At 41.9% G+C, this 19,068-nt stretch overlaps 1 protein-coding gene across 6 annotated transcripts in view; it reads right to left on the bottom strand.

Annotated features, from left to right (window-relative positions):
- LOC132380406 (diacylglycerol kinase delta-like) overlaps window positions 1–19,068 on the bottom strand; it is a 166,743-nt gene that overhangs the window by 47,696 nt on the left and 99,979 nt on the right. For 5 of the 6 annotated variants that reach the window (XM_059949167.1, XM_059949190.1, XM_059949175.1 and 2 more), the window contains 4 exons: window positions 18,795–18,901; window positions 5,169–5,294; window positions 2,701–2,803; window positions 390–552 (listed from right to left, as the gene is read on the bottom strand). In XM_059949167.1, the coding sequence (XP_059805150.1) occupies window positions 390–552; window positions 2,701–2,803; window positions 5,169–5,294; window positions 18,795–18,901 (499 nt within the window). The remainder of the gene's footprint in view (window positions 1–389; window positions 553–2,700; window positions 2,804–5,168; window positions 5,295–18,794; window positions 18,902–19,068) is intronic. The other variant, XM_059949206.1, reaches the window with a different exon arrangement.

Raw genomic sequence — 19,068 nt, 5'->3', positions numbered from 1 at the left:
ACCCCAGAGATCTTACTGTATCCCTTTGTGCCAATTTGTTACCCTTCAATTTGTCTCTGCATTTAATTTGATCCCTCTGCCGGTCTTTAAAATACCTGTCAGCTTGGCAACTTTTGCCTGCACTCTGTCATAGACATTCACTTTGTCCTCTCCACCTTCTCCCTGTTACAACTAGGAACTTGCTCATTTTCTCACTTTTCTAGCTCTTACGAAGGGAAGAATCCTTGACCCAGACATTGCTTCTCTCTCCAGAAGCAACTTGAGAACATTTTATTTTAGTTCCGATTTCCAGCATTTGCTGCTTTGATTTTGCTCCAACCTACACAGGTAGTTTAGTAAATCTGAACTACAAAGATGTGTGCACTAAGGAAACTTGAAGCACCTCCTACCCAAGATGTGGGCCTCCATTCATCAAGTCAAACACCTGAGCCGGGTTCAGTAACTGCTTGAATCTCCTCAAGAACTTCACCCCTTGATTATCTCCACTCTTCGAATTCACAAAGACCAGAAGTGGACTCGTACAGGATGGTGGGCATGTTGCTTTCCAAAATCCTGGAGAATGGCAATGTGAACAGAATGTTACTGAATTAGTTGTGCTCTCAGCTATTCACTGAAAGTGGTGCTTTTAGCATTCGCATGACCATCACCCTTCGACCCTGTCCACTCTGGCACGCCATCCCATCCCACCATTCTACTTCCCAATAACTCTTACACTGTTTGATTTGCAAGTCTGGACTACTGCTGGTATTAACTTACTTCTTGCCAATAATAAGAGGTGCAGCACTGAAGGTATGAATTCTACATTCTAACAGATCGCTGTGCCTCTGTTCAGAAGACAGCAAGTGGCTGGGCACTGCAGGACTGGATAAGTTATGGGTGGCTGTAGTATCCTTCGCCATTTTTATGGTCCTACAATTTGCTAGTACTCCCATTTCATCCAGAGACTCTCCCAAGTCTTATGATAGACACTTATTTTTTTTTGATGTGTCTTTAAACAACTGCAAACTCTCTCTGTAACACTCCCTGTCATTAACAAACTCCCTTGTACTATCGCAAAACTATTGCAAACACTTTCACAAACACACTCAAACCCAGACCCGCTTAGTCACAATCTCAACCATTCACACCTGATCACAAATTTTTCTAAACCCTCTCCTGGTGATTCACTCTCACAATGCACCAATCAGCTACTAACTGTCTTTCATGTACTCCAACAACAGCTTCCACAGCTTCACAAGATCATTCTGACTTGCATTAGGTATGTTATCCATTTCTATCCTCACATCTAACTTCTTAACAATGTATAGTTTCAGGCAAAATTTGTGGCCAAATGTCTCCTATTTTCACGAAATGCTGCAGGAACTCAGCAGGTTAGGCAGCATCTATGGAAAAGAATAAACAGTCAACATTTCAGGCTGAGACCCTTCATAGGACTTGACCCAAAACATCAAATATCCCTTTGCCTGTACAGATGCTGCCTGACCTGCTGAATTCCTCCAGCATTTCATGAAAATAGGAGACATTTGGAACAAGTTCAGGACTTGATGAAGGGTCTTGGTCTGGAATGTTGACTGTCTATTAATTTCTATAGATACTGCCTGACCTGCTGAGCTTCTCCAGCATTTCATGTGTATTGCTCTGGATTTCCAGCACCTGCAGAATCTCTTATGTCTCCTATTTTCATCCTGCTTATTCACTTCAGTTAGGAAGCACAATGGAAAAACAAGGGAAACTGCTGGAGGAACTCAGCAGGTCTAGCAACATCTGTGCAGGCAAAGGGATATTTGATGCTTTGAATCGAGACCCTGCATCAGGGGAGATAGCAGATATGAAAAGGTGAGGAGGGATAAATGATGGGCAAATGAGCAAGCTGAGAAAGGAGGAGAAGTAGAATCAAGAAACTTGCTGGTGGGTGAGAAGTAGAGACAGATGAAGAAGGGGCAGATGGACCCAGGTGGGTGGAAGGGAGTGATAGAGACAGAGGCTGGAAGGTGACAAGTGATAACAAGAGGCTAGAGCTACTGAATTTAAGAAGCAAGGAAGATGGTAAGTAGAACCAGATAAAGGGAGAATAATGGGCAGATAGAATTTGTCAGGGGAGGGGAAAGAAACTGGATGACAGGAGAATTTTACAACTAGTTAACCTACACTGCCTGGACTCCTTCCCCTTTCCTTTTGGTTCCAACCCACCATCCTCCACATCACTCAGTTTCAACCCCTCCCCTCTCACCACCTTGTTCCTTTGTCTATTACCCACACACCTTCTAATTCTTCAATGCCCGCCACAACTCTCTAACAGGTTCCATCCGCTAATGATCCCCCCCCCCCCCCAATCTGGTTGCAGTTATCACCTTCCTAACTTAATCTATTCAGCATTCATAGCCTCTAACTTCCACTTACTGCCTCTACCGTGCTCTCCCCTATCTGGCTTTATCTACTCACTTTCTCCCTTCTCACCTGGGTTCCATACATCATTTGCCAGCCTCATCTCATCCTTTCCTCTCACTTCTTTATACCGGCTGTCTCCCATATACACTCTCAGTCTCGATGCAGTGCCTTGACCTGAAATGTTGGCTATTACTTCACCTGCACAAATACTATTTGCCCTCCTGAGTTCCTCCAGCAGTTTGTTTGTGCTCCAGATTCCACATATATAAAATCTGCTTATAACAGCAACTGGAAAGAAGGTCTTTAACTCACCATCAGAGTCTATACTGTTGAGTGCAGTAGGAGGAATAACGGAAACTTTACATTGCCCCAGAGGACATTTTATGGAAAGCATGTCTTTACAAGCTGTGTGCACCTGGAGATAACGAATATTATACGGAAGTTAGCAATCAATCTTCTATACAGTATGGAAAATGAATATGTATGAACAGAGTAACTTGGAAGTTAGGAAAAAGACAGAGCAAGATGGGTTCAAAGTAATATAAAACAGAAAGCTTGTGTCAGAGTAACAGGGAACATTCCTAATGGGTGCATATAATTACCATTTGCGAAATTTCAATTGATGCAGGATGATGCCTTTCTCTTTATGCTCAGGTAGACAAATATGAATTAAGTCAACAATCTGAATGTTTTCATAATTTAAAATACATCTTATTAATTTGAAATAAAAGATGTTTCAATATGTACATCACTTATTTATTCCTATGTATAAAGCTCAATGAATATAATTCGACAATTTTTTTCTCAGGTATTTTACAAATATTTCAGTTTCATAGTTGCATGCAAGAAGCATGGCTTCTTTACTCTATGTTTGTCCCGGGGACTGATCCAGGAAAAAAAAAAGCTGCAGCCAGATTAAAAATGATCATGATACTGATCATGCAGCCCATGAAGACCAAATTATCTACCAACCAAGACTTAAATATCTGGAACAGAGAGATGGTTGACAGTGAGACAGAAGCAGAGATGGCAATTGGAGTAAAGACAGCCAGTGACGAGCTACCATGAGAATTGGGAAAGGGAATGAAAGTGCATGGAGACAACTAGTGGGATGAAGAGGAATGAACAAGCGAGATGGCACTAGAGAATAGCGACGCTTCGTGCCTGAAGGGAATCATCAAATATTCCCATTTAGACTACTACAGTTGAAATCTACAGCTCGTCCGAAGGTACTTCAGTTGGCAACATTGCTTTCAGATGTTTATTGATCGTCAAAATCGGCAGACTCCAGATTGCAGATTATCCAGGTAGTGAGTAGTTTCCCTTTAAGGCAAACTTGAGTTACAGCACCTTGAGGAACCCTCTTCCTACCATCCTTCTGCCTAATGTACAGTCTCTGGAAAATAAACTTGAAGCCTTCAGAGCAAGATTTCAGTACCTAAGGACATCAGGCACTGCTGTGTACTTTGCTTCACAGACACATGGCTTAACCTCAGTAATCCTGACACAGCACTTGAGTCCGAGGACTCCACCTTCCACCATATGGACTGGACAGTGGCAACAGGTAAAGGCAAGAAGGCGCCATTTACTTCATGATTAACTCATTGCGGTACACAGACGTGGTACTTCTGTCTCAGTCCTGCTCCCCTGACCTGGAATATCTGGTGGTGAAGAGTAGTTCATTCTATCTGCTGAGGGATTTTTTCAATCTAGATTCCACTCCTGGCCAATGTCAGGTTGGCACTGGAAGAGCTGAGCACCGTGATCAGCAGTCACAAGATAGTGCCTCCTGATGCCTTCCAAATCATTGGCAGGTCAGCCTGAAGAAGTCTCTGACCAACTACCTTCAATATGACACTTGTGGAACCAAAGCAGCCTACACTTACTGTGCCCGTACTTCGGCAAGTCTGTATTTCTACAGGCAACTCTGGCTGTATTTGCACTCCTGGCATACTGACAGAGACTTAGGACCACATCATCAGTGGAGAAGACCATGAAGATATGGTAAAGGGAGGTGGAGGAGCACCTACAAGACTGCATTGAATTGGTAGACTGAAGCATAGTCAGGAATTCATCTTCTGATCTGAATGAATATGCCATTTGTCACCAATTTCAGCAAGGCCTATGTGGATGAGTGTGTGCCTTTGAGTACATACTGGACAGCCCAAACCAGAAGCTGTGGATGAACCAGGAGATTTGTAGCTTGCTGAATGTTAGATCTATGGTGTTCAAGACTAGTGATCCAGGACTCTACAAGAAGTCCAGGTATATGACCTATGGAAGGCCAAGAGTGAATCTGAGTGGTTAGAGATAGGATCAGATGTACATCAGCTGTGGTAGGGTTTGCAGTCTACAAGGCAAAACTTAACATCTTAAGTGGCTGTGATGCTTCACTCCGCCTATCCCCAGCCTCACTGCCCGTGGCAAAGAGCTGAACACTTTGAAAGGGATAATAAAACAATAAACAATACCTGTGTGAATCTCTATAGCAATTGGCAACCCTGTGAGATCTGTCTCAAAGGCTGACGTCACAACATCTTTCAAGAGACTGAACCCTCGAAGGCATCAGACCCTGACAAAGCACTGAAATCCTATTCCAATTGGCTGGACTGGTCAAGGACATCTCTCTTTAATCTCATTAATTTATTACATTTAAAAATTTAAAACTTCTACTTCATTCACTTAACTGAAAACTTAACAATCAACAGAAAATATCATTTATTACAAAAGTATTAAGACCTTGCTGTGATTTACAACGTAGTAAAAACGCTTCTACTCACCATTGCCTTACACCACAGGCAGCGCCAATCCTGCAAGCGCAAAACACTGCCACATGTCTTGTCACAGACAGTACATTTTGCACTGACAGGCAAGTTACCTTCCAACCACTGGTGTGGCATCGAGACCTAGAAAAGACAATCATGATGCAAAATAAACATCAATGCAGACTACAATAGCAGCACCAACGTAGTCAGACTGAAATACAGCCAGGATAGATCCCATCAAACATGACTGCAATTAATCCTGGTTACGTGTTCAATAGAAATCTCAGCTAAAGCTATCAGCACATATCTACAGTACATATTAAAAACAGGGCTGAAACCAGTACAGACCCAGCTAAATGGTCAGCTAGAATATTTAGTTTCCCACTCCACTTCTGACATTCAATGTGATCCTGGCAGATCTGTGAACTAATCTACTATGCTTTGTATAGAGACACAGATTCACAGAGCATGGAAGTAGCCCTTAGTGTCATCCCATTTCCCGAAACATACATAACCTTTGCTCTCTATCTAGCTTAATGACAGGGCAACCAAAACTGAAAACAAATTTTCAAATGGAGAAATAAGAGACTGCAGGTGCTGAAATTTTGAAGCAACACACATACAAAATGCGAGAGGAACTCACAGGTTAGGCAGCATAAAAGGAGGGAAATGAGCAGTCAATGTTTCTGGCCAAGACCATTCATCAGAATTGCAAAGGAAGTGTGGAGAAGCCAGAAGAAATGGGTAAGGGAGGGGGAGAAGCATTAGCTGGCAGGTGCTAGGTGAATCCAGTTGAGTGGGGGACGGTAGGTAGTGCCCAGGAAGGAAATGATGAGAGAAGCTGGGAGGTGACAGGAGCAAGACATAAACTAAAGGAGGAGGACTCTAACAGGCCATGGAATAACTGGAAGGAGGTGAGGAAAGAGAGGGAGGAAGGTGGACAGGGGAGGAGAAAGAGAAGGGGTAAAAGAGTCACAGGGATAAGGAGAAACAAAGGGATTCCAAATGCAGGCTGACTGGTGTACAACTGCAACATAACATCCCAATTTCTATACTCACTGCTCTGACTGAAGGCCAGCATATCAAAAGCCTTCCTCACCATCCTGTCTACCTGTGACATCTCTTTCAGGAAACCGTGTGCTTGTACTCCCAGGTCTCTGTTCTACAGCATTTCCCAGAGCTCCACTGTTTATTATAATGTCCTATCCTGACCTGTCTCCTTGAAGTACACCTCACACTTATCTACTCAAAACTCCATTTGCCATTTCTCAGCCCGTTTACCCAGCTGATCAAGTTCCTTCTGTAAATCCTGATAGCCCCCTTCACTATCAGTAACACCATCTATTTTATTGTCATCTGTATACTTACTAATTATCATTGTACATTCTCATCCAAATCATTCACATAGATGCCAAATGGTAACAGGCATAGTACAGTCCCTGGGTAACACCACTGGGCCGAGGTCCTTATGTCCTATTCCATGCTAAAAACAGAGGAGAAATACTCTCCAAAGATGTCCAGTTTGGTCTTTGAGGGGCCCTATTCTCTCTTTAGCTACTCTTTTTACTTTAATATATTTATAAAATCTCTTCGGATTTATTTTTAGTTATCAAAACCCAGAATGAAAATTAACAAATGACCAACCCTCAGACATCATGTGCAGAAGATAGCTAATTTTCATTATCCATTAGTAAAACAGCACAGAAACAATCCCTTCAGCTCAACTTGTCCATACCAACCAAGATGCCCACCTAAGCTAGTCCAACTTGCTTGTGTTCGGCTGAGAAAAAGATATAAGCGTTCACCCTATCTTATCTACATGCCCTCATAATTATTTACAGCTTTATAAGATCATCCATTGGTCTCTTATGTTCTAATGAATAAAGTGCTAGTCTGCCCAATCCTTCCCTGTAACTCAGGCCATTGAGTCTCATGAATCTTTGTACTCTTTCCAGTTTAAACATACCTCTCCAAGAACAGAGTAATCAAAACAGTGCACAATAATCTAAGTGTAACCTTTCCGCTGCCGTGTACAATTGTGATATAACGCCCCAACTCTTTTACTGAGTGCTCTGATAGATGAAGGCCAGCATGCAAAATGCCTTCTTCACCACTCTGTCTCCCTGTGATGCAATTTTTAACAAACTATGTGCATTATACCTACATCCCTCGTCCCAGAACATTCTCCAAGACACTACCATTCACTATACAAGTACTACTCTGGTTTGATTTCAAAAAAAGCAACACCTCACACTTATCTGAATAAAACACTATTTGCCACTCCTCAGCCATTTAAATAGCCAATCAAAAGCCCTCTGTAATTTCTGATAATCTTCTTCACTGTCTACAATACCATCTATTTTAGTTTTATCTGCAATCTTACGAATCATGCCTCGTACACTCTCATCCAAATGATTTATATAGATAATAAACAACACAGGTCCAAGCACTGACACCAATATTCACTGGCTTCCTGTCCAGGAAATAACCATCCACCATCATACTCTGCTTCTCACCACTGAACGAATTATAAATCCAATTGGCTATCTATCCTATGATCCCCTGTGACCTAACCTTCCAGGCCATATATTGTCAAAAACCTCACTAATATCCATATACACAACATCCACTGCCCTGCTCTAATCTATCCTCTTGATCACCTCTTCTACTAAAACTTTAAAAGATTTATCAGACACAATTTTTGGCATACAAAGCTATATTGACAATCCCTAATCAGATCTTGTCTATCTAAATGCTGGTGGATTCCAGCCCTCAGAATCTCTTCCAGCAACTTCCCTACCATCGATGTCAGACTCATAGGTCAGTAGTTCATTGTGCTACCCTTCCTAAATAATGCTGCAACATTAGCCATCTCCAATCTTTCTGAACTTCATCTTCAGCTAAAGATTGAATAAATATTTCTGCAAGAATTCCTAAATTTCTTCCCTAGCTTCCCACAAAGTCTGAGGATGCAGTTGGTCAGGTCCTAGGAACTTACCCACCTCAAAATGTTTTAATGCCGCCAATACCACTTCCTCCATAATTCATACACACATTTAGAAGTGTTTTCTAACTTTACTCCTGGATACCTCATTTAATTTTTAAATTGGTCTAAAATAATTTCTCTCTACTTATCCTGTCAGTTAGTTTCCTTTAATTGCTTGAAACTGCATTCAAATCACCATTTTAGCTTAATAACTGGCAATGCAAGTTATCATTCTGGTAAATTTATGCTGCATTCTCTCTGAAACTAATATATTCCTCCTAAGATATGTGGGTTACCAGAATTTGCTGACAGACTCTACCTGTGGGTGAACCAAAGCTTTTTTGTAGCTGTAGCAGTACTTCTATGCCCTTGTAATCCAGTCCTTTAGATATAAGGACAGCACACAATTAACCTTTTTATTTCTTAACTCCTCAAGATATTTTAAATGATTTGTGCACATAGTCCTCAAAATCTATTTAAACCTTCACTACTTTCCAGCTTATTACAATATAGAAAGCACCCTGCTTTTAGATTCAAAGTGGATAACCTCACATTTTTCTCACTTAAAATCCATTTGCTACTTTCTTACCTATTCATTCGATTTAATAAATCTTATTAAATATTTCTAGATTAATACTTGCATTTACACTACCTGCTGCATGGCTTACCTCTGGAAATTCACACACATGCTTTTCTAATCTATCATCTATATCATTTATAAATATGGTGAATAAATGTATGTTTCGTTGAAATCCTCAAAACATGTCACTGCTTATATCTTGCTGATCTGTGTATCTGCTAATCTAGGTACCTGCCAATTATCCCTTATTTATGTACTTAGTCAACAAGTCAGTTTTCTAGATAGGGTAATAATTTGCCTTCATTTCCACGAGCATTAATTAAAGTTAACAGTCTCTCCAGAAGGCATTTGATGAAGACATTCATAAGTTCAAAAAAGTAACATCCACAGTAATTCCCTGTCAAATCACATCTGGAAAAATTCAGTCCAGTCACCTTATCCTCTACAAATTCACATGGGCTTTCTGCAATGAACTGAAAATGCTTGTGAATATTGGTAGCTCAGGTTGAGGGGCTTGATGTTGTGGTGTTCACCGAGCTTGGCAATTAGCTTGCAGACATTTCATCACCAGCCCAGTGACATCCTCAGCACACTGTTGTTGCTGTATCACTTTGGGAGTGTTTATAATATGCTCACATTCACTTGTCTCAGTCCTGATTAGCTACCTCTTACAGTTGACCTTTGAATTCTGTTGACTCATGTTTCTTTGGCTCTGTGGGGTTCACAGATGGTGTCTATTTCAATATATTTGTTTATGGAGTTATCAGAAAAGAACCACACTTCTAAAAATTCACGTGCCAGCTTAATTTTTGGCTGCACCAGTACCTCCACTGTAACCCAGTTAAAATGGTGTCCTTCTCGACCTTCATGTACCAAGATCAGTGACAGTGGATCATGTGTCTGCACTGCCAGTTTGTGTTCCTATAAACAAGTTTAAAGTATACGCCCTGTCTGGCTGAGGTAGTTCTTGTTGCAGTCTCCACAGGTAATCTTGTACACCAGATTGATTTTGTTGGTTGTCTTTAGTGGTATCTTGGCTCTTGAGACAAGCTTCCATAAAGTCAACATTAGTTTGTGAGCAATTGTGATGCTAAGAGGTTCGAGAATTCAAGCTGTCATTTCTGAGATATTCTTGACACAGGGCAAGGTCGTGAATTGAGTAAGATCTGTGCATCTGGTGTTCTTCTCGGTACATGAAGACAAAAGAACACCAGTTTAACAGGGACATCGTGGAGAATCTGATGCTGGCAAACACGAAGCAGGTGTGAGAATTTTAAGAAGGGGATTTATTCTGATAACTCCTTAAACAAACATATTGAACCCCCTAAGAGCCAATAGTCAACTGCAGGGGTAGCCAATCAGGACCGAGGCATGTGAACAGGGGCCTATACAAGTGCTAACACTCTCAGAGAGAAACACCAACAACTGTGCACTGAGGATGTTACCTTGACTGGATCTGCAAGCTAACTGCCAAGTTGGTGAACACCATAACATTAAATGAACTGAAAATCTTTATTGTGTTATATCACTCTATTATATAACAGATAATGCAGCTAACTAGTCTTTAATTTCCTGATTTCCCTCTTTTGCCTCTCTTTAATAACTGGATAACACAATAATTTCACTATAAATGAAACATTTTGAAAAGATAGTGCCATTATGTGGCAAATGCTTGCGTGCGACTCCAATGGGAATGATCAAATATTCCCGGTTAGGACTACTACAGCGGAAATCCAGTCATAGCCATGGGTACTTCAGTAAGTAGCATTGTTTTAAAAATCTATCGATATCAAAATTGACGAACATCGGACGGTAGACTTGGGTTGAGAGTGCAGTTCCCCTTTAAGAAAATAGAAGTGGAGATGCTGGGCAGGTTTACAGCTACAATTAAAACGCAGAGGAGGTGGGATATGCTTTAAGATTAACTCACCGTGGTGCACAGAAGTGGTGGTTGTGTCTCAGTCCTGCTCACCCACCTGAAATATCTAGTCAAATGTCCACTTTTATCTGCCGAGGAAGTTTTCCGCCATCATCCTAGTAGCGGCGTACATTCCACCTCAGGCCAATGTCAGGCAAGCACTGGAGTTGCTGAGCAGCGTAACTAGCAGACATGAAACTGCACACCCGATGCCTTTCATATCATTGCAGCAGATTTTAACCAGGCCTGCTTGAAGTCTCTGAATAACTACCATCAACATATCACCAGTAGAACAAGAGGAGCCAATGCACCTGACCACTGTTACACCACCATCAGGAATGCTCACTCTGCTATCCCACACCCACACTTTGGAAAATCTGATCACATGGCTGTACTTCTACTCCCGGTGTACAGGCAGAGACTAAAGACCGCAGCACCAGTGGTGAGGACCAAAAGAATTTATTCAAGAGAGGTGGAGGTGCGCTTACAGGACTGCTCTGAGTTGGTGGACTGGACAATATTCAGGGATTCATCTTCAAGTCTGAATGAATCTGAAACACAGTTGTCACCGACTTCATCAAGACCTGTGCGATGAGTGTGTGCTTTCGAGAACATACCAGACATACCCAAACCAAAAGCCAAGAGATTAACCGACACATTCATTGTCTATTGAGATCTGTGGCAATCAAGATAGGTAATTCAAAACAACACAAGAAGTTTAGGCACAAAGTACAGAAGGCTACTTTAAGGGCAAAAAAATGACACCGATTGAGATTAGAGGCAAAAATCAGATGCATTTTAGCTCTAGCAGGGTTTGCAGGCCATTACTTCCTACAAAGCAAAACCTAGTATCATGAATCACTGTGACACTTCGCACCCAGATGAACTCAACGCATTCTATGCACGGTTTGAAACTACACCTGTGTGAATCCCTGCAGTATCTGGTGACCCTGTCATCACTGTTTTGGAGGCTGATGACAGGCCATCTTTTAACTGGGTGAACCCTTGCAAGGTTTTTGGACCTGATGGCATGCCTGGTAGGGCTCTGTAAACCTGTGCCAACCAACTGGCAGTAGTGTTCAAGGACATCTTCAATATCTCTCTGCTGCAGTCAGAGGTTCCTACCTGCTCAAAAGAGCACAATCATACCAGTGGCCAAGAAAAGTGGGTGAGTTTCCTCAATAACTATCACCCAGTGGTACTCACATTTACTGTGATAACGTCCTTTGAGAGGTTGGTCATGGCTAGAATCAACTCCTACTTAAGCAAGGACCTGGACCAACTGCAATTTGCCTATCTATAGCAGATGCAACCTCAATGGCCTTGAATGACATCAGGCTGCTGTACATTGATTACAGCTCAGCATTCAACAATTCATACCCTCACACCTAATCAACAAGCTCCAAAACATGGGCCTCTGTACCCTCCTCTGCAACTGGATCCTTGACTTCCTCTCCAGGAGACCATAGTCTGTGTAATTGGAAATAACATCTCCTCCCCACCGACAATCAATACTCGCGCACTTCAAGGATGTGTGCTTAACTCACTGCTGTACTCTCTCTACACCTGTGGTGAGTGGCTAAGCACAGCTCAAAGAGCATCTATAAATTTACCAACCATACGACTAGTGTCGGTAGAATTTCAGATGAAGACGAGGAGGCCTACAGAAGTCAGATAGATTAGCTGGTTGAATGGTGTCACTGTAACAACCTTGAACTTTGTCAGTAAGACCAAATAATTAATTGTGGACTTCAGGAAGGGTAAATTGAGGGAACACACATCAGTCCTCATCAAGGGATCAGAAGTGGAAAGGGTGAGAAGTTTCAAATTTTCAGTGTCCTGCCTAAATGACTACCGTCCCGTTGCACTTACATCCATCATCATGAAGTGTCTCAAGAGGCTCGTCATGAGGCATATCAAGACCCTGCTGCCCCCCTCACTGGACCCTCTGCAATTTGCGTACCGTCCCAAATGCTCAACAGACGACGCCATTGCCATCACCCTCCACCTGGCCCTAACCCACCTGGACAAAAAAGACACGTACTTTCCAATGCTGTTCATAGACTTCAGTTCAGCATTCAACACAATCATCCCTCAGAACCTGTTTGGAAAGCTGAGCCTACTGGGCCTGAACACCTCTCTCTGCAACTGGATCCTAGACTTCCTGACTGGGAGACCTCAGTCAGTCCGGATCAGGAGCAGCATCTCCAACACCATCACACTGAGCACAGGGGCTCCCCAGGGCTGCGTGCTCAATCCACTGCTGTTCACTCTGCTGACCCACGACTGTGCTGCAACACACAGCTCGAAGCATATCATCAAGTTCGCCGATGACACCACCGTGGTGGGTCTCATCAGCAAGAACGATGAGTCAGCTTACAGAGAGGAGGTGCAGCGGTTAACGGACTGGTGCAGAGCCAACAACCTGTCTCTTAATGTGAACAAAACAAAAGAGATGGTCGTTGACTTCAGGAGGGCACGGAGCGACCACTCCCCGCTGAACATTGACGGCTCCTCGGTACAGATCGTAAACAGCACCAAATTTCTTGGTGTTCACCTGACGGAGAATCTCACCTGGTCCCTCAACACCAGCTCCATAGCAAAGAAAGCCTAGCAGCGTCTCTACTTTCTGTGAAGGCTGAGGAAAGTCCATCTGCCACGCCCCCATTCTCATCACATTCTACAGGGGTTGTATTGAGAGCATCCTGAGCAGCTGCATCACTGCCTGGTTCGGAAATTGCACCATCTTGGATCGCAAGACTCTGCCGCTGATAGTGAGGTCAGCTGAGAAGATCATTAGGGTCTCTCTTCCCCCACCACGGACATTTACACTACACGCTGCATCCGCAAAGGAAACAGTATTATGAAGGAGCCCATGCACCCCTCATACAATCTGTTCTCCCTCCTGCTGTCTGGGAAAAGGCTCTGAAGCATTCGGGCTCTCACGATCAGACTATGTAACAGTTTCTTCCCCAAGCTATCAGACTCCTCAACACCTGAAGCCTGGACTGACACCTTGCCCTATTGTCCTGTTTATTATTTATTGTAATGCCTGCACTGTTTTTGTGCACTTTATGCAGTCCAGTGTAGGTCTGTAGTCTAGGTAGCTTTCTGTGTGTGTTTTTTTTAACATAGTTCAGTCTAGTTTTTGTACTGTATCATCTAATGGTCCTGAAAAACATTGTCTCATTTTTACTGTGTACTGTACCAGCAGTTATGGTCAAAATGACAATAAAAGTGACTTGACATGACTTGACTTGAAGTTCCTGGATGTCAACATCTCTGAGGATCTACCCTGGATCCAAAATACAGATGCAATATAAAGAAGGCATGACACTGGTTATACTTCATTAGGAGTTTGAGAAGAATTAGTATGTCACCAAAGAAACTCACAAATTTCTACCAGTGGAGAGCCTTCTAACTGGTTGCATCACCATCTGGTATGGAAGTACTACTGTACAGGATTAGAAAGAAGCTGCAGAAAGTTGTAAAAACATTCAGTTCCATCATGGGCACTAGTCTCCCCAGCATCGAGGACATCTTAAAAAGGCGATACCTCAAAAAGGCAGCATCCATCATTAAGGACCTCCATCACTCCTCTCATTACTACCATCAAGGAGGAAGTACAGGAGTCTGAAGACTCATACTCAATGTTTCAGAAACAGCTTCTTCCCCTCTGTCATCAGAATTCTGAATGGACAATGTATCCATGAATACTACTTCAATGTTATATTTTCCCTGTCTTTTTTGCACTACTTATTTAATTTTCTTTTATTATATATACTTCTTATTGGAACTTATCATTTTTATTATCATGTATTGCAATGTACTGCAGCTGTAAAATGATACATTTCATGACATATGCCAGAGATTTAAACTCATTTCTGAATCTGAACAGTTCAATAATTGAAAGCAAGTCACTTATAGTCAGAGCATTTATGATGTTCTTAACTACACAGAAAATCTCAGTACAAAAACATACTGAGTGACGCATTCTGACTTCACACAATTCTTTATCATGTTTACATTGTTTACAGTAATTTGGTGAGTCTTTGGTCCTGTTTCTTTTTTCTTAGGATATCCTAGATGCTATTTTCAGCTGTATTCTAAACAGAAAAGAACAATAATTCAGCCTACCATTTTCCTCTTCTCATTCATTGTATTGATATTATGCTTTATAAAGGGATCCAAAGAACACCCCCTTTTCCTACAATGGGAACTGTTAATAAAATGGCACAGATCATAAAGTAGGAAATCAGCAGACAGTCCAGCTGAAAAAATTAGCTTTGATACTAGCAAAGACCAGCATGAACAGCTTGTTTGGCTAATGCAGTGCAAGGTTTAAAAAGAGCTCTGGGCCTTTTTTCAGTGAGCTGCAAGTATCATGAGCAGTCACTTGTTTAGCTGAGGTAGTTTCGACTAAGTTATTTTTCTCTTTCTTTGTCTATTACTATATGTGAGAATGGGTCCAGGGTTAGCAGTATGGTCTTCGTATGAGAAGTGGGAAGTCTGGGAGACATCCAGTCTCCCGGTTAAATACATCTGCACAAAGTGCATCAAGCTGCAGTTTCCAAGAGTTCATTTTAAGGAAATGGAGCTGCAACTTGATGACTTTTGTTTCAGATGGAAGAATGAGGAGGTGAGGCATGTAGTCACCCATGGGTTAGGCAGGTACTAGGCGTCTGTCAGGAGTGGGAAAGAGAATAGGCAGCTAGTGCAGAGTATCCCTGTGGCCATTCCCCTCAATAATAAGTATACTGCTTTAGATACTGTTGGGGGGTGGGTGTGTGGGGAGGGGGGGGTTAGATGACCTACCAGGAGGAAGCCACAGCAACTGGGTCTCTGGCACTGAATCTGGCCTTGTGGCTCAAAAGGGAAGGGAAGACACGAGCAGTATGCCAGAAATTCAAGAGTATCAGGGGGCAGAAATGAGTCTAGTCACTGAGAAGGTGCTTGGGAAGCTGAAAGGTCTGAAGGTTGGTAACTCACCTGGACCAGATGACTTACACCCCAGGATCCTGAAAAAGATAGCTGAAAGGATTGTGGAGGCATTAGTAATGATCTTTCAAGAATGATTTGATTCTGGCCTCACTTCAGTGGTTGGGAAAATGTTAGAGTCCATTATTAAGGATGAGGTTTCAGGGTATTTCGAGCCACGTGATAAAATAGACCAAAGTTGGCATGCTTTCCTCAAGGAGATATCTTACCTGACAAATCTGAGGAAAAAAACAGGCAAAATAGGGAGAGTCAATGGATGTTGTTCAGAAGGCCTTTGACAAGGTGTCACATATGAGGCTGCTTAACAAGATAACAGCATTACAGGAAATATATTTGCATGGATACAAGATTGGCTGACTGGTAGGAGGCAAACAGTGGGAGTAAAGGGAGCCTTTTCTGATAGGCTGCTGGTGATTAGTGATATGCCTCAGAGGTCAGTGTTGGGACCACTTCTTTATACATTATATGTCATCGATTTGGATAACAAAATTGAAGGTTTTGTGGCAAAGTCTGCAGACGAAATGAAGATAGGTGGAGAGATAGGTAGTGTTGAGGAAGCAATGAACCTGCAGAAGGATGTGGACAAATTAGGAGAATGGACAAAGAAGTAGAAGAAGGAATATAATGCAGGGAAGTGTAAGGTCATGCACTTTGGTAGAGGGAATAAAGGTGTACACTATTTTCAAAATAAATTCAAATATCGGTGATACAAAGGGATTTGGGTTTCATTGAGCAGGACTCCCTAAAGGTTAACTTGCAAGTTGAGTCGGTGGTAAGGAAGGCAAATGCAATGTTAGCATTCATCTCAAGAGGACTAGAATATAAAAGCAAAGATGAAAGGCTGTGGTTTTATAAGGCATTGGAATTAGAATGCACTTGGAGTACTGTGAGCAGTTTTGGGCTCCTTATCTCAGAGAAGATGGGCTAGCGTTGGACAGAGTCCAGTGGAGGTTCACAAGAATGATTTTGGCAATGAAAGGGTTTATATATGCGCAGCGTTTGATAGTTCTCAGCCTATACTTGCTGGAAGATCAGAAGAATGAGGATGAGATCTCATTGAAACCTAGCTAATGTTGAAAGGCCAAAAGAGTGGATATGGAGAACATGTTTCCTATAGTGGGAGAGTCTAGGACCAGAGGGCACAACCTCAGAATAGAGGGATGTCCATTTAGAACACAGGTGAGGAGGAATTTCTTTAGCCAGAGAGTGGTGAATCTATGGAATTCATTGCCACTGATGGGTGTGGAGGCCAGGTCACTGAGTATATTTAAGGTGTAGGTTAATAGGTTCTTGATTAGTCAGGGCATTAAGGTTACATGGAGAATACAAGCAAATGTAGTCGGGGAGTGGGGGGGGGGGGTAATAAATCAGCCATGATGGAATGGTGAACAGATTCAATGGGCTGAATGGCCTAACTCTGTTCCTATGTCCTATGATCTAATAAGAAATGAGAAATGAGCACTGATCCAGGCTAAAGGACTGATGTACATTTTGGTTCTTGGGTAAGTGGACCAGCACACAATGTATTAATGAAGCAGCAAAACCACCAATTAATTTTCCAGCTTATATCTCAGTTTTTAAAAGCACATGGCAGCAATGCAAGAAGACCCCTGCATTGTAGGATTAGACCATGCTTCAACAGGATTTAGATTCCCGTGTAAGAGACTAGCTAAGAGCCCTACCCAACATTCTAGCACAGACCTCAACTAAATATCACATGATTGTTGCAACAAAGGGAATAACAGATTCTAGCATCCTATGACAAGTACAAATTTCTACATAAACTATTTTTGGATTTTGTGCAAGGGACTAGCATAGATCTCAGCTAAAGTATGCCATGAAGTCCAGCTAATTTAATGTAAACGAGATTAGGGCAACCCTCAACATAAAGGCTTCATAATTCATAAAGATTTTGTGATTATTCAGCAAGCACAGCAATGAGAAAGACAGAACCTGGTGATAAGGTTTACAGGGTGTTTGAACAGTGTTGAGGAAGTAAGTAAAACAGATCCCAGCATGGATGACAAGTACATGCCTGAGGGGAGGTTTCTCTCTCTCAACTTTTCATTCAGCTGCAGAAATGAAAATTAACAGAGCACAGTTAAAAAAAATTGCAATGTACAATGTACATTGGTAAGCAAGTAAACTCAAATGGAAGCAAAGGATGAAATGTGCAACCGTCTCACAATTGCAACATTGGCAAATATTCCTCTGGCACTGTTTCTTGGAAATGCAAGAAGGGAACACAGACATAACTTAATCCTTGTAGAAGCATCAAAATAAATTAGTGTTCACCCTACAGTTTGAAGCCTTGTGAGAGGTTTTATCTTTTGGATTGAATGTTAAACTGAGGAGCTGCTTGTTCAGTTGGAAGTAAAAAAAATCCAAGAGCTCTATTTGAAGCATTACATGGGAATTTTCATGATGTCCTAATACTCAATCTGATTTGCTAAAAACATCTGGCCCTTTATACCGTTGCTGTTTCTGAGGCTTGTCTTATGTTATAATAGTGACTTTACTACCAAAGATTTTGTTGGTCTTCAAGGGCTTTAAAATATTCTGAGGCTGTGAGAGATAGTGTGTATTTGGCCACAAAGATCTCACTAATCTAAAATAAAATGTTTGGCTTTACCTAGTCTTACCAATCGAGGGAGCTCCAATATTTAAAATTCAGATTGAGGATTTCCGAAGAGAGCTCCAGCTCTGCAGCATTCTTTCTTGTAATCATCATCAATCAAGCATGATTTCCCATTGGTAACCCCCTGAAAACGATTACTTCATTCAATTTCGCAACCATTCACTGCTCAGTTCTATGTTCCCAGGTAACTGCTTGCTGCACATTGTTGTGTTCTTTCCTCCAGTGACTCCAGTTACCACATTCTCCTGGTAAAAACCAGCTTTGCAAGGGCATATTCCTCCAGAAAAACCCTTGGTGCTCCTTGGTGACCACATACTTGTTCAATGTAAACTATTTCATGGAACATTTTAAATTCATCTCTCATCAGTCTAGACTCTAACCCCAAAAGGATCTGAACTCACAATATCAACATCTTAATCATGTTGTATCATTCAAAAGCAGTGGATGATTTCCAGACTCTGTTTAGCACTTGCTCAGATTTTCATTTATCAGCATTTGCTTGACTCCCATTTACAACATACCCCATCTTCATCTTCAATTATATCTTTGGCAATTGAGGCCAGCGTTGTCCACTTGCAGTTGTTGGTGGCTCGCACAGCACAGCGTTTGTGAGCTTTGAATTTACATACTGTGAACCAGAAAGGAAAGGACACATGAGAGAGAAAGAGAGGGAGAGAAAGAGAAAAAGAGACTCATCAACAGTTATTCTGTGTTTGTGTGGTGTGTGTAGGTGCAAGTGTATGTGTGTATACTTGTTTGGTCACCGCAAGTACAAGACCAATGTTTTTGTGCAGA

This window comes from Hypanus sabinus, chromosome 2 (assembly GCF_030144855.1).
Source record: "Hypanus sabinus isolate sHypSab1 chromosome 2, sHypSab1.hap1, whole genome shotgun sequence".
NCBI lineage: Eukaryota > Metazoa > Chordata > Chondrichthyes > Myliobatiformes > Dasyatidae > Hypanus > Hypanus sabinus.
The sequence above is the reverse complement of the archived record's forward strand: the minus strand, read 5'-3'. Positions and strand labels throughout refer to the sequence as shown.